The sequence below is a fragment of the Erythranthe guttata genome, chromosome 4 (genome assembly GCF_056151865.1).
Source record: "Erythranthe guttata isolate IM_541 chromosome 4, IM_541, whole genome shotgun sequence".
Lineage (NCBI taxonomy): Eukaryota > Viridiplantae > Streptophyta > Magnoliopsida > Lamiales > Phrymaceae > Erythranthe > Erythranthe guttata.
In genome coordinates, this window is record NC_142536.1 from 1646899 (window position 1) to 1662983 (window position 16085).

General features: G+C 37.3%; 1 protein-coding gene across 5 annotated transcripts; it reads left to right on the forward strand.

Moving 5' to 3' along the window:
• Positions 1-6169: 6169 nt before the first annotated feature.
• LOC105952776 (2-oxoglutarate (2OG) and Fe(II)-dependent oxygenase superfamily protein) lies at positions 6170-15679 on the forward strand. 5 transcript variants are annotated; one of them, XR_001172390.2, is made up of 17 exons: positions 7482-7616; positions 7764-7841; positions 8171-8254; positions 8342-8515; positions 9284-9352; positions 9474-9600; positions 10069-10141; positions 10272-10388; positions 11069-11188; positions 11294-11312; positions 11502-11583; positions 11715-12031; positions 12909-13024; positions 13116-13209; positions 13773-13949; positions 14571-14941; positions 15352-15679. XR_001172390.2 is itself a non-coding variant. In XM_088816278.1 (16 exons), exons 2-16 carry the CDS (start codon positions 7521-7523, stop codon positions 13845-13847), a joined length of 1641 nt encoding a protein of 546 aa, XP_088672404.1. In that variant the 5' UTR covers positions 6170-6242; positions 7517-7520; the 3' UTR covers positions 13848-14090. The 5 variants fall into 5 exon arrangements, 1 of the variants encoding a protein (XP_088672404.1); XR_016030683.1 differs by having other exon boundaries at positions 14575-14941; XR_016030684.1 differs by having other exon boundaries at positions 14706-14941.
• Positions 15680-16085: the final 406 nt, after the last annotated feature.

The window sequence follows — 16085 nt, forward strand, 5'->3', positions numbered from 1 at the left end:
CTACGAATACGGGCCGAAAAAATAATTATGGATCAAAGTTTATCATGTGGGCCTTGGCCCACTAACCGTATTTTTATTAATTTACCATTAGTCTTAGGGGGCCTATTTGATCTAGTTATGGACATGTGAATATTGTTTTAACTTTTATTTTTATTTTTTTATTTTTATTTTTTTTTATCTACAAGTTCTCAAACATAACTAAGCAATGACACTTGCACAATTTTATATTGGTGTGTTATGCCTTTTATGTATATTGAAAATACATACCTGCCATAATTGTTGACTCAAACAACTAACGTGTGACATGGTCCAATTTTATTTTCCACTAATGTATATACATGATCAAGTCTTGTTCTATGGTTAACTAGTTAAATTCTTTTTTTTTTATAAAATTGGTACCAATTTAATTACAAATAAATTATGACGTAATATAAATTTTTTTTTTGTCCTCTCATTAAATATTATAAACATTGGGCCTTATTATTGTAAAACTGCTAGAATTGTAAAGCAGAGACCGGGCCCACGCGCTTTGGATTAATTAAAACTTCAAACACGGGATGGCGCGAACTACGCAGTGTATTATGGACTAATTTGTTGGGCCCCCATCGAGACATTTTTTTCACCTAATTATTTCATTATATATTCATTTTTATTTATTTTTTATAGGGTAAATTTCAACCACTCATAAATTATGGTCAAATTACGAAAACCCCTATTTTGTTTGAGTATTTACAACAACCCCCTCATCTATAAAACTTTTTACACGTCCACCCTCGCGGTTTCAAATTTAGTGGAATATTCGAGATTATATGGAATATTATCACTTTTGTACTCGTTTTATCCCATTTGAACTCCACATTTTGAAGCAAGATAATCATAATATGTGTTTTTTGGTTTGTATATATCTGATTGTGGTGCATCATAAACTGTATTTTTTCACAAAACGAGTACAAACTAGAGTACATTCCACGAAATCTAGATGATTATATTATATTGAATTTGACATCGTAAGGGTGATTGTGTGAGAAAAAAATATAGTTGAGGGAGTAAATATAATTATCCAAATAAGAGGGATTTTTTAGTAAATTGACCATACCTCAAGGGAGTGGTTGTAATTTACCCTTTTTTATATTTAACTTATCTACTTAAATATAGAAAATGCTCTTTACGGTTTAACAATTGCTATTTACCGTTCAAAGCAAAAAACAGTTTATCTCTTTAAAACCCCTAAAATTCTAAACTCTCTCCAAAACCACCCCATTCGAAAATTTTCAGAAAAATTTTTTTTTTTCGAAAAATATCGAATTCAACCAATTTCATTGCTTGGGCTTCGATTTTTTCAGGTAATTTCAACACCTACATGTGTTATATGCAATGGGTAACTCGATTTTGCAACCAATTTCATGCTTAAAAGCCCTACAAATCGATTTGTAGGGCTTTTAAAATTTTCGAAAATAATGCACGAACGCCCAAGTCGGGCGCCGGCTGCCTGAACAGACGCCCAAAGTGGGCGTCCGTTCAGGCGACCGGCGCCCGACTTGGGCGTGTACTCACGTTTTGGACGCTCGGTTTGGGCTTTTCCCGGGCGAACCGGCGCCCGGTCCAGGCGTCGGTTCGGCCGGGAAAAGCCCAAAATGGGCGTTTGATATAAATTTTTTTTTTTTTTTCTGATTTAAAATAAAATTTTTTTTTCTGAATTAAAATAAGTTAGTAAATTTAATATAATTTAGTTAATTCAATGAAATTATAATAATTTTATGTTTACAGGATGTCTAATTGGGCGAAAAAATTCGGACTGGGAAAAGGGAAAGGACCCCTGATTCGTCCTCTTGCAGATCCGGTGGAGGAGACTACTGCGGAACGGGAGGGAAGGACACATAATAGAAATGTTACCAGTTCTAAACACTGGTGCTTTTGTACCCCCACGTACGATGATTGAGGAGGAGACAGAGACAGAGGCCGAACAGGAGATGGATGCACCCATGGATGCATATATGCATCCGCAGGAGTACGAGTACGATCCACAACTACGCTTTCAGCAGAAGTATCAGTTTCCGGTGCCGGATTTTCCATCCGATGACGATTACGAGGATGTTCCGACTCCGACTCCGCCTCCTGTCCCGATGGGTGGTACTTTCGGTGGTTCTAATCCTGTCTCGAGGTCCCGCACCGCTCCGAGAAAAAAACTTCCTTCTCGACCTTGGATGTTGACTGGTGAGACACCCGGTGGACCTAAATACGTTCACTTGATTCCGAGTTTTGGAGCACATATTGCCTACGACATTTGGGAGGGAAAAGGTAATACTTATTAATATTAATAAATTTTGTTTATAATATTTACACTTGATTGTGGTATACTTATATATGAATATATGTTTAACAGGGTCGACATATGGTTAAATTACGGTCGCACGCGAAGTGTACTTGGCCGGGCCCCGACGACGATGATTGTGTCTCACTACTGGAGAGTACGGGCTTGTATCACTTGCGTGATTGTTCGCTGCCTCAGCACAATAACCCACTAATAGAGGCTTTTATTGAGAGGTGGCAGCCAGACACCAACCACGCCCACGTCCGTGATAGTCATCCACTTCTCATAGGGTGCTGGGGCGTTGTCCCAATAAGCGACACTCGCCAACACCCGATACACTAAATTACCACCACCGAAATAATCCTTGAAGAACTCTTCGTGTGTTTTAATACAGTTATAAACATCCAATCTAACATCCATCCAATCATCCTCGTGGTTCTTCACTGCACACGCGACGCTTCGATAACCACAATTACCATCCCCTTGAATGTCCGTCCACGTCACAACCTCCGGAACAAGGCAGAAATGAAGTTGTCGCATCCAAGGGGGTCGGGGAATTTGACCTATTACGGGTCCACTCACGGTCTATGAACGAGCACGGCCACGGCTAGATCTCTCAGAAGATGAACCACGCCCTCTGTTGCCTCGTGATCGTCCTCGTCCTCGTCCTCGTCCAGACTCTTCACCTTCTCCCGGATATAATGGAAACTCATGCCCTGACCGATCCCTCTGTGTAGAGTTCTTCCGCGGTCTACCTCTCGGGCAGTCTAGTACTGATGGCTCATTCATTTCCATAGCCCCGGGATGCATTCGTTCAAAAACGACATCTGTCACGTCCGTGATCTCAATTTCTGACCGCTCACGCAACTCATTCATTAACCCTTCTAGCCTGCCAATAGCCTGTGACCTGTGGTCGGGAACAGAACCAACACTTTCATCTAGGGAATCCCCGAATCCCGAAATAAATGTCCTCCAAAAAATGTGGACATCCTCTGCATAAAACACACCACGTCGTGCATTCACATTTGCACGAATTTCATGTCTGCATGGGAGTCCAAGACATTTCCTCATATAACAGACGCAACCGTCTATGTCTTCATCCTTCTCATCGTCCAACATCTGCAGAGCGTTATGTGTTACAATTCCACTGGACAATATTTTAAATACGTGCACGTTGATCGTCTGGGCCCGAATCCTCTTTGATTTTGCAAAATCGGCTAGTATCTCGTTAAATTGATCTTTCATCTGTGAGTGATACTGTGCCCAAAATGTGTCAAAGCCACCCGTGGGCGATTCCAACCATCTCTTCAATGCTCTATGGTTGCTCTCCACCCTAATATGTTTAGAATATGCTATGTTTCAATAAACAACATGACAGTAAGTTAAGTATATATATTTAACCACTTATAAATAAATACCTGCTTGTCGATGTATTACCCAAATGGAAAATTAGATCCGTCCATGCTTTTACAAATTTCTCTTTGTATACGAGCCAAGTGTCTTGGAGATACTCAATCAAATCTGGATAATTCGCGTACTCGTCCATCAAAGCTGTGTAATTCTTGGCGAAATCTTCTTCACACACTGATTTTACCAAAGTTTGCCATGTACCAAGTACAAAAACCGTGCCACGACGCCTACTATTGCCGAGACATCTTGAAGCACGACGCCCCACATTCATGTTAATGTGCCAAAGACATAAGAGATGAGGTACGGTCGGAAATACATTCTCTAGCGCCTTTATGAGCCCTAACTCTCGATCAGTCACGATGGCACTAGGTAGAGTCTGAGGGGGGAAAAGTCTCTTCAGCTTTTGCAACACCCATGTGTAATGGTCTTCATTTTCATGGCGCAAAAATGCGACTGCAACAGTAAAATTTTTCCCGACAGGAGTAACACCAACAATCTCCAACAAAAGCAATTTGTACTGATTGGTTTTGTAAGTACTGTCAAGTAGTATAACGTACGGAAACTTACTTAACAATTCGACAGATTGAGTGTGAGCCCATATCAAATCAATAACTGCATGTGTTGTTTCATCAGTACGGAACCATCTTGTAATAGTTATGCTCCTCAAGCAACCCAATCAAATGTTGCATCACTGTACGGTCACCCCTAGATAGTCTTTTCAATTTCGCCTTCTCATTGTATATTTGTTTCGAATAAGCATCGAGACCCAAACCATTTTGTCTCAAGTTAGCCAAAATCTTCTTGGGCGGCACATGACTTTGTGACAGATCACTAATGATCTTCGCCTCCTCCTGAGACAATGCACTCATCCCATGCCCGGACTTGTATATCAGAACATGATTATGCTTCCCGTATACTACTCTGACCTCCCATCTATTATCCCATCGTAGCTCTCCGACAATTTGAAAACCACAGTCTATTTTTTTGCTACCGGTCCTTCTCGGGCGCGCGTCTGGGTTAGTTGATGGACATTCTCGTTTCTCCCCGTATAGGTCACAAGTCAGAAAAATCTTTTTTTTAGGAGTGCTTCTTTTTACTATTTTCACAAAAAGACCTCTTGCAACGAACCTCACCCAAACCACTACCTCATCCTTCGAGTCAAACAACTGAGTAGTGGTAAAATAATCGGTATGATCAACTTCAATTGTAGACGTATCGTCCTGAAAAAAACGTAAAAAAATTGATTTAAAAAAAAAAAAAAAAGGGTTTAAAAGCCAAAAGCCCAACTCGGGCGTCCAACGGTGCAGTGCACGCCCATGTTGGGCGTGCAGTTGGCGTACAAACGCCCATAATGGGCGCGCAAGAGCCAACTGCACGCCCAACATGGGCGTGCACTGCACCGTCGGGCGCCCGAGATGGGCTTTTAAACGTTTACCCCATTTTTTTCGATCGAAAAGACGGAATTTTTACCTCGCTGTGTCCGCTATCCAGATCTTCATCCGATGAACTCATTTATGTTCGTACATCACACCAATAAGAATGATTTGTGATGAAATCGTCTTGAAAGCGATTTTTTTTAGAGAGAGAGAGAGAGTCTTTGAACGGTAAATAGCAATTTTCAAACGGTAAAAAGCAAATCCCTTAAATATTCATAATTAAACACTTTATCCCATAAATGGCTTTTTCCGTTAAAAAAAATTGAAATGCAAAAATGTATGTCGCTTTCGGAATGCATCGGAATCGGTAGAATTTTATAAACTTCAGGAACTACATTAATTTATAATCTCTTGTTCCAAATTCGAATATAAAATGCGAATTTTCACAATATTTTTCTATTTTTTTTTACAGGAAAATGCAAGAGAATTCAAAAGAAGGACAAAATGCAATAAATAAAACCACATGCGGATACAACAAATTGAAACAAAGATTTCACGATAAGAAAAAGTGTAACAAATAGTTTATAGTACTAATTAATATTTTACAAGGTTATAATTTACTTGGCTCTTCGATATTCATATTTTTTCATATAAAAATATAACTCAAGTTATAATATGGAATTACAATCGAAGTATTAGGAATTAAAATCGGATCGAATATCAAAATTTTCAATAATTTTATATACAATTCCGATTAATGTTATAAACAAATTGGGAAAAAAAAATTGGAGAAAAATACGGTTCCAAATCCGAATATTTTCAAATCAGAATTAACGAAATTTGAAATTTCATTCCAATTTCCATCGGCGAATAAAACACATCGATTGTTGTCTCATATCAAAAAAACGGCCCATATCACTACAAATTATAATTTTTGATAGTGCGTTTGTTTTTTCTATTCACAACTGACGGGCCGAAAGTCCGAGCGGCCCATTGTGTTAAACTCTAGTTAATATTTGATTTATCTATAAATTGACCAAATTACGAAAATAAACCCCATTAATTTGCCCTAATTTCATAATGTAAAATTGAAAAGCGCTCCCACTTGAGTGCGTTTTACATTACAAACGAGTTAAATGCAAATAGTACCCCTGTGTTAATCCTAAAGACCAGAAAACCCCCTGTGATAAAAAAAGTGACCCAAACCCCCCTGTATTCAATAGTCAAAGTCGTTTCCCCCCCTCACGATCGGCTGTGTCGTTCACGCGCTATTCGTGCGACTCCTGTTTGATTTTTGTACAATATTTTGTATGAAAAGACAAAATCGCCCCTATGAAACTTTCTGTATTTTTAGTTTTCAATTTAAACAAATAAATTGTGAAAAGATATATATTATATAAATTAATTAATTGAAAAATTATGTTCTTCTTCCCTGCCCAAGCCTCCTCCGCCGCCGCCATTAAAAAATCAAGTTCTACCTTCAGAGTTGCCCAAGCCTCCTTCGCCGCCATCTGCTTGCAGCAATTCCCTTTATCATCCTTTTCCCCCGCTTAAATCTCTTCACCAAGTTATCGTCCGGCGACCTCCACTTCGACGAGTTCTTCGACGAAGAGCAAAAATCCACCGTTGGCCCTCTCAAAATCGTCGTCTTCACTCGCAAATGGCCCCTTGGCGCCACTTTCAGATTTATTATTTCACTAATCTGCCGCCACCTTCAATTCCACCGTAAGTCCGTACCCCCTTCTTCAATTCCGCCACCACTTCAATTCTTCCCCACCGTCTTCAGTTCCTCCCCCAACAACTCAGAATTTCAGCCTTCAATTAAGTGAGAAAATCGAAATTGAACACGATTCAGGGGGTAAGGAAATCGAGGATGGGCTACAGTGGCCTTGTGCCGGCGGTTTTCTTCGGGAGCAAACTCGTCGGATCAACGTCCTCCATCTTAGAGGTTGCAAAAAATCCCGTTTTCTTTGAATTGGGCGGAGCTTTTGACGGATATGGATTGAATCTTGAGTGGGTTTGAGATTTGTATGATGATAAGAAGGTGGCGGCGGAGACGACAGTGGTGGCGTGAGGTTTGTATACTTGCGCAGAGAGAAGTGTGTGTATTTGTGTGTTACTGTGTGTTTTTTAATTGGAGAGAGGGCTTAATTGAAAATACAATGGACTGAATTGAAAATTCCAAAAAAATTGTTTCAGTCTTAAAATATTTTTCTTGAGGGCTTTTTTGTCTTTTCATGAGTGGTCAACGGGGGAAAACAAAAAGGGTTGGGTGTGCTTGCTTGAACACATTATAGGGGGGTATTTGTCACTTTTTTTATCATGGGGGGTTTTCTGGTCTTTAGGATTAACACAGGGGTGGTTTTTGCATTTAACTCCATTACAAACCAATTTTCAGTAGTAACAATCGACTGAATAGGGTAATGGAGTCGTCGTCGTCTCTTCAAATTCACCGGTTCAGTAAAATTCCGTCGCCGGAAGAATTCGCTACTCAGATTGAATCAAAAAACGCCCCCGCTGTAATAATTACTTGATCACATTCATATTCAGTCCGATGTTCGCACATCTGCACGACAACGAACATACACACGTGCCTGTGTTTTTTTTAGTTTTTCTTTGTGCTTTTTTACTAACCATGTCTCTGATTTTTCCCCCAAATTCGAAAGGTGTTCACTGGATGCGTAAAGGAATGGAAAGCGTTTTCCAAATGGAATGTTCTGAACGGCGGCCTCGATTACTTGATGGTAAGTTGCTTCTTCTGCTATACTGTTTTTGAAGAATCTGTGACTCAAATATGTGATGAATTAACACACCATGGTAATGTGTCTTAGAAATTTAGCTCTTTCACGAATGGGATAGGGTTTGCCTCAAATACTGTTAAACTTTCAAGTATGTGGCACGACTACACAGTTTGAACATGTCTGCTATTTCAAATTCCAATTAAACAAGTGAACATTTACATGTAAGATTGGGAAATGTTTAGTTGTATTAAGTTAATATTGACTTTTAAATATCCTGGACATGATTAATTCTTCTGAGGTGTCCGTTACATTCTTTTTTCCATGACAAATAGGATATGGTGGGCTCTTCGGTGGTGGGGGCTATGCTATCCAAATCGGCACCTGTGTTTTACGGTGATATTAGAAGTCATGAAAGGGTGAGTTTTCTTCTTCTCTACTTTTGGGAAATATACGAACCTAGAAATCAGTAATTGTTGTTGATGAAAGTTGTTCTGCTTTGATAGGTTCCACTGCCATTCTCCACCTTTCTTGGATACTGCAAGGATATTTTACAATATGGAGATGATGGCAAAGACTCGATTTCTCAACTGAGGAAGCATAAGCCGGAGGGACTTATCACTGAACATGGTGATCACTTAGTAGGCGAAGAGTCTCGGAAGCAAATATATCTAGCGCAGGTTGTAAGTCATTGACCAGTTGGGTTTTTAATCCTCTGGTTTGAAACTTGATTGCCTAACCTTAATGCAGAGACAGTGGACTGATGCAGAGGGGCCATCCTCCCACTCTATAAAAACCCCAATCCTGGAAACCGCAACATATATGCACACACAAACTCCCAGCAATTAGAGAGCCATGCCATTTGAGAATCTAGAATTAATTAAGTGAACAAAATGAGAGTTTGACTTTCTGTGGTTGGTCAATTGAAGAAGACAAATGGGAAGCGTCAGTCTAGGTTGCTCGTTTCATTGTTATGTGTGTATTTTTTATGCATACAACATAAATGAAAATGTAGTATGTACCAAATGAATTACAGTTTCTTGAAAATGATATTTTTTGTTGGATTTTAAATGTGTATATTGTTAAGTGGGTTTGATGAGATGGATTGGGTGGGCTAACACATAAAATAATACAACCTATTTTATTTTCTTTTGGGAGTGGGCTGGAGTCCACCCTAAGCATTGCTAATATTGATAACAATCTGTGTAGGTTCATAAAGCAATGTTCAGTTTCAATGATAAGCTTGCTTCTGTTAAGTTATTTTCTTAAGCTTGGGTTATTATCTTATTAACTCTTTTCTTATGTTACCGTAATTTATGCATTTATTTTCTTGATTATCAATTTGACAGACCTATCCCTGAACCTTTAAACTGATATTCTTTCTTGGATCATCTATAGCCTTGATAACTATGTTGGTTTTTAGCTGTTCTAACTATTACTTAATTCAGGTACCCATTGTGAATGCTGAGAATGACGAAATGGCTCAGTTGGAATGCCTAAGAGAAGATATTGAAACGGTATACATGTCATAATTCTGAATTTTCCTGCTCATTTATTCTTCAACCAGTGCTGACCTGCATGCATAACACGTTTAACCTTTTAAATTGGATCTTTAATACATTTGTTTAAACCAAACAGCCTGGATTTCTGGAGGGGAAAGTACTGGCTTCCATCAATTTATGGATGAATAGTTCTAGGACTAGATCCAGTACTCACTACGATCCGCACCACAATCTTTTATGCATAATTTCAGGACACAAACAAGGTATGGAACCTAGCATTTACGTTGTTAGATATTTATTACTATTTTATGATAAATTCCAGTATCAATATGTGCTTTGGAGAAAGTGGTAGTGGTGGTGGAAAATATTCAGCATTTTGGCATTTTTGAGTTTCTTTGGATAATATTATTTTAGTTTTGAATGGAGTTGGTATGAAAACTAGGTTGAATGCTCACTCAGTGAAGGTTGTATGCTGGGGCGCATGGATTGTAAATCTAATGTTTATATAATTATGATTTGCATATCATAAAAAAATATTTATATACGTCACTTTGCTTGGGGTAAAAGGACTAAACAATTATATCATGTCTTCCTTATCTTATACGAAGGTTGTTATATGCTTCCCTTCAGCTTTCTTTAGTATAACATTTACCTAAAGATTTTTCTTCTGACCCTCTTATACTTATGTATCTGCATGGAACCTGTTGGGACGAAAACCATTTGGTTATCAGTTGTTTTATGGCCTCCTTCTGCATGCTCCTCCTTATATCCATTGCCATTGTATGGGGAAGCCTCGAACCACAGGTATTCAGTTTTATTTAAGTAACCTGCATCTCTGTTTGGAGCGGACTGACATGCTTCACACCTTACTTCTGTTGTATATTCATCAATTTTAGTTGCTTTTTAATGTCGTAAACATTTTTCTTTTTGGCAGTGCCATTCCTTTAGGAAACATTAATTTTAGTCTCTATCCGAGGGCAAAATCGATGGAGGAGTACTCCCAGAAGGTTACTCTTTACGCAGGGGATGCTCTTTTCATTCCTGAAGGATGGTAACATTAGTACTGTTTTCTGGATGTTACTAATTTTTTTGTTATTTATTATTTCATCTTTTATCTCTTCCCTGAAGAACGTTCTTCTTCTTAAAACTTGAGCTCATTAGCATAGGGGCACATCAAGGTCATAGTAACAATGATATTGTGGGGTTCACATGGAGATGGATGCTCGGTTCTATGTTCATAATTGGATTAAATTCTAGAAAGAGGTTAATAAGTGTATTGAAATTAACAAGATTATTGAGAAAATTTAAGTGAGAAAGAATATGCTTCTATGTAGGGTTGGTTTTATGTTGGGTGGAAAATGAGAAATTTAGTAGTGGCCTTCGTCATGTACCAATCACATTATTTCCTGTCCGATTTACCATTCTGTTTATGTTTATTCTGTTTTATTTTTCTATCTTCTTCTGGAAGTAGTCATTTCTGAAAGACTCCAATGGTAAAGGAAACTGATCATTTTGGAAGCTGAATTTACAGGGAAAATAATAATTCGTTAGCAGTAACATAAACTACTAAACTAGTTCCAGTTAAGTGCTTGAAGCGGAGTTACTCTAGATCGTGTAACATACAAGAAACACATGTACTTGTTGACTTAATTAGTTATCTGACAATCATTGCCTTGAATGACTAATTGTTTGTACTGTATGTTCAAAGATATCCTTTACCTGCTATTCCAGGTTCCACCAAGTGGACAGTGGAGACATAACTATAGCTGTCAATTTCTGGTGGCAGTCGGACATGATGTCTAGCATGTTAGAACACATGGATGCATACTATCTACGTAGAATAATGAAAAGGTACGTTAAGTTCGTATGTTATTTTTTGTTCTTTAGTTAATACTGGAACAATCTAACTTGTTCTCCCTTTTTCTTTTTCATTTTTCATTCCATCAAAATTCCTAGGTTGACTGACAGGGAAATGGTAAGCACATTACGCCCTTGAATATTACCAACTAGTTGGGACCATAATATTTATGTTGTATTTCTTTTAACCTGTTCACTAGAGCTTAACTTTATTTTGATTAAAATGTTAATCCTTACGACCGTACTGGTGCAATAAGAAGGTTTAGTTTACCATTAGGCCCCTTAGCTTGTCATGTGATCAGGACAGAATCGAATGCTTTGTACGCCTTCGACCGCTGTTGATAAAGAAGTGGCTAATGCAAGTGGCCAGTCTAGTAATGGAAATGCAGGTTATTACTGAATCTTCTTAGTCCTTTCATTTTGATATCTTCTTTGCATATTTTGTTACACTTGATGAAAAGTGTTTGTTGTATTCACTCATATGGTTATTTGTTTTGCGAACACAATGTGAGGGTACCAGGTTATTTTGACAAAGATCTGGATCTGAACCATCACACACTCAGTATGAAAGAAAAGCTGGAGCAAGGTTTTTCATTGAATGACCTGCAACCTGAAGCACTTAGATGTCTTAATGAACTTGTTTCATTAGTCCATCACCAAATTGACCAGATTCAACCAGTAGGCGACATCCAAACAGAATGTTCTGTAAGTGGAGAGGAGGGCAAAATCGAGAAAATTGTTAAAACAAAATTCTTCAACTTAGAAGAAGATCCGATAGCTAATGTTGTTTGGAGCCTTGAACCACGTGCTTTTCAAAGTGTCTTTCTGACCATGGCAGTGAGTTCCTGCTCCTTTATGAAATTCTCATTGCCTCTTCTGTTACAAATATACTAAACAATATGAAACAAAAAGAACATAAACTTGGCTGGATGTGCTTTACTTTACTATATATGCCCGGCTTCCTTTCCTTTCTAACATTCCTCTATGGACATAGCAAGGTTAAAAACTTGGTTCTATACCAAGGGGAGATGCATTTATCACTTAGGCCTGAACAAAATATACTTGCAAGAAGAAATTTGAATAGATAAAACTTTTGGAACTTGGGGGAGTTGTGTTAAAAGATAATGTATTTACGAAAAAGAGATATGGAGTTATGATTGAAATTAAACTCAATATCTTCTATCTGGTGGAGACTACTACACATTTTTTTGGTGTTATTCTAAATTTGAAAGCGGTTGATTCTTGAGCACTGGTGATGTTGACCCCTGTGGACTGATGATGATTTGCGAATTAACAACTTTAGAACCCGAGATTAATATCATTTTCCTGTTAGTTGGGTAGTCATCATTGCAATCTAATTTTATCTCAGTCACTAAATTCTTCCGCTTCTGGAAGGTTGGGCGGAACGTCGGACAAATTTATAGGAGTTTTCTCTTTTGTTTCTTTTGTTTCTTTTGTTTCTTCTGTTCTGTATTTATTATCCTTACTTTTTGGCCCAGAACAATTTTGTTTGCTTGTTCAGCTCTAGCTGTATTTATGAGATGGTTTTCTGTAGTTTGAAGTGTGCCCTTTTCCTACTTTTTTTTCTGCAAAAACAATTGCATATCTTGCTCAATTTTGATAAGTCCTGTTTGCTGTTTCTTAATACTCTATGATTCTCTTTTTCTTCGATGTCTCCTGATTTAAACTTCTCAATTAAACTCTGCATTTTCAGCACAATTTTCCTCGGACGTTAGAGGCTTTTGTATTGCACGCTCTCTCCCCAGTGGGTGCAGAAGTCCTTACCAGGAAATTTGAGCAGATGGATCAAACGATTGGGGCAGCTGATGGGTGAATATTGATTTTCTTTCACGGTGGTTTTGTTCTCTATAAAGACTGTACTAATTGGGTCTTATTAATTAATTTTTTCTGATATTTTCAGGAGTCAATTTTACCAGAAATTTTACAGCGTGTTTGATGACCAGTTCGCTGCCATGGATGCTCTTTTGAATGGGAAGGAGTCATTTGCAAGCCAGGTATGTTATTGTTCTCTCGTATTGTCATGAATGCAACATCCCGTGAATATCTCTATCTTCTTATATGGAGTGAATTAGCAATGCACCTCTGGCATATGATCATAATATATGTCTCAAATTGCTGTAAAAGATATTCTCCTCCGTTCACTTAAGGTAGAACTAGTGGATTGCTAGCCGTCAAACTTTTTATGCTAAAATCAATAAAGATGATTCCGTAGTGGTCCATCTCCTGTTTTATGACGATAGAAGCTGAAAATTCCTCCATTCCATTTTGGATTAAGTTTGTCTTTTAATCATGTTCAATTTAGCAGATTTCCTTGTCTATCTACCGTTGTAACATCAGACATGCATATTTATTTCCTGATCAATTGAAATGTCTCATTCATACCCTTGATCTTGTATGCTTTCCTTTCCCCTCGTCGGCTTTTTCCTCTGTGCTTATGCTGATTCATGTATCAGATGCATCATTATTTTGTCCATAGTATAAAATATCATTTACATGGCTAAAGTATTGTGTCAAATGGCAACAGAGAAATTTTTTATACGGTTCTTTCTGGTGGCAGGCATTCAACAACGTGCTGGTTCAGTATTTGGGAATTAATGTTAATGGGCCAAAACCGTTGGTGCAAAAGGATTGAGCGACTAATAAAATACTGTCAACGTTGCTAATTTCTAGTCCTGGGTCGTGAATCACATCAAATTGAAATGGAGGATTTTCGTTCTTGGTTTCAGTTATACATGTGAGTCATTTGTGCCCACCTCTGTTATGACTTTTGTATATTAATTTTTAAGTCTCACTAATTTTCTGTTACTTGAAATTCAATATATTTTGGACATATGTAGTGAAAGCTAATATATTTTGATTTAGGTTTCACCATGAACTTTCTCGTGCTTGTCAGGTGACCTTATAACAATTATTGCCAAATTAATAAGATTTTGGATGTAGACATAAAAGTTAAGTGGACCTTATAAAAGCTATAATGATGAAATCAAAGACAAGCTTAACATGTGATGTGGATGTAAAAGGATAAAGATAGTCCAAAGCTTATCAATAATTAGGTCAATAATGTCTTAACCGAGTGATTTTGGACAGCCGCACTTTAATTTGGAATTTGTGATGTTTGTCCCTTTACATTTCAAAACAATAAAGTTTTTGACATTCATATACTCTACTGGTCACTCACACCACTTCTAACTATGCCCCTATTATTTAAGATGTTATCGACATTTCGTTTTTACTATTGACGCACCTAGTGTTACTCTGAACTTATATACTTTAAGATTAATATCATGTTAATTTTTTATCAGTTAAATAATTTATTTGCTGCACTGTTTAAGCACTTATCGAATCTTGAAATTAGGCAGAGGCCTTCTTCTTGTTATGGTTGGAGCCAAAAATTGATTACGACATTGCGTTTTGAACTTATCATGTGATAATTTATTCATTGCTGTGGTGACATGCAAGAGTATTTACTGTATTGCCTGGGGATTTGCAGTAGAAGAGGGAAAAAAGATATTTAAAAAAAAAAAGCACAGGAAAGAAGCTTGGTAATAATTTTGCTTTAGAAGAAAGAAGAAAAAAGGAACAAAAGGTGTTTGGTCTGTGGAGATGAGATTCCCTGATGAAACATGACATATGCAACTCTTTTAGAGAGAGAGAGAGAGAGAGAAGAGAGAGAGAGAATCATGGAAAGAATGTGGCTTTTACTCTTTTTATCTGCAAGGCAAAATGGTATGTATTGGTACCTTAACCTGTGACTTACTGCATACAATAATACTTTCTAAAAAGCATTGGATATACCAAAGTAAGTTTACTGCATTTTTATTACATCCTTTTTCTTAATCATGGGAAGATGAATATACCCTCTTAAAGCTAGTGGTCTTGTGCATACATCTCTTTTTTTTCTTAATCGTGGGACGGTCGAATATACCTCTTAAAGATATATACATACATATATACATACAGTGTCTTTATTCTTGCACCGAATATGATTCCTTTCGCATTTTCCTTGCAATGTTGGTAGAACATGGTTCCTTCTGTTTTTCGTTTTTTGTTCTTTTTGCAATAACATGAGCTTGTTGCATGTATGTGTTGTATTAAGATTAAATGCTGCGTTTATTTTGCCGTCCCTGTGTGTACAGGAGTATAAACGAGCCGAGTTTGGCTGATTTTCTCAAGCTGAAGCTCCAGCTCCAGCTCGAGCGGCTCAGCTCGGCTCGGGTCGTCTTATTTACATACCTACATGTGGGGGTAAGGTAACAGTAACAATAGGACAAATGCAAATATGCACAGAAATTGAGAAAAAGAGTGCTCAAAAGAAAAAGAAGATGGCCCTGTGAATGAATGGTAATCCCAAACTTTTTTTATCTTTGTTCAACTAAGCAGCATCTTTTTGTTAGCCGTTGACATTTTTTTTTGATTATTTATTTAATTAATAATAATAATTATGGTTTTATGGGTACCACAAAATTGTCGGACCACCACTAAGCATTGCACGGAAACACATAGGGCATCAACTTAGTTTCCTTTTTCAACTCACGCTTACAGCAGCAGCCTCTAAACACGCTTTATAAAAGGCTATACAGTAGCTTTCAGTTTCACCGCTCTTTTTTTTTTTTTTTTTTTTTTTTTTTTTTTTTTTTGGAAAAAACCTATTGAATTTTCTTACAGCCTTAATTGTGATTTAATACAATTAATTTAATGTTGAATTTTCTTACAACCTTTACTAGTACTACTTTATTTAGAAATCATGTAAATGCTGAAAGTGATTAATACAATTAATTTAATGTTACTTGGCTCTTTTATTTTGGATCTAAGTTATATATCTATATACATTTACATGATTTCTAAATAATCAGTGATCACTGTAATAAAA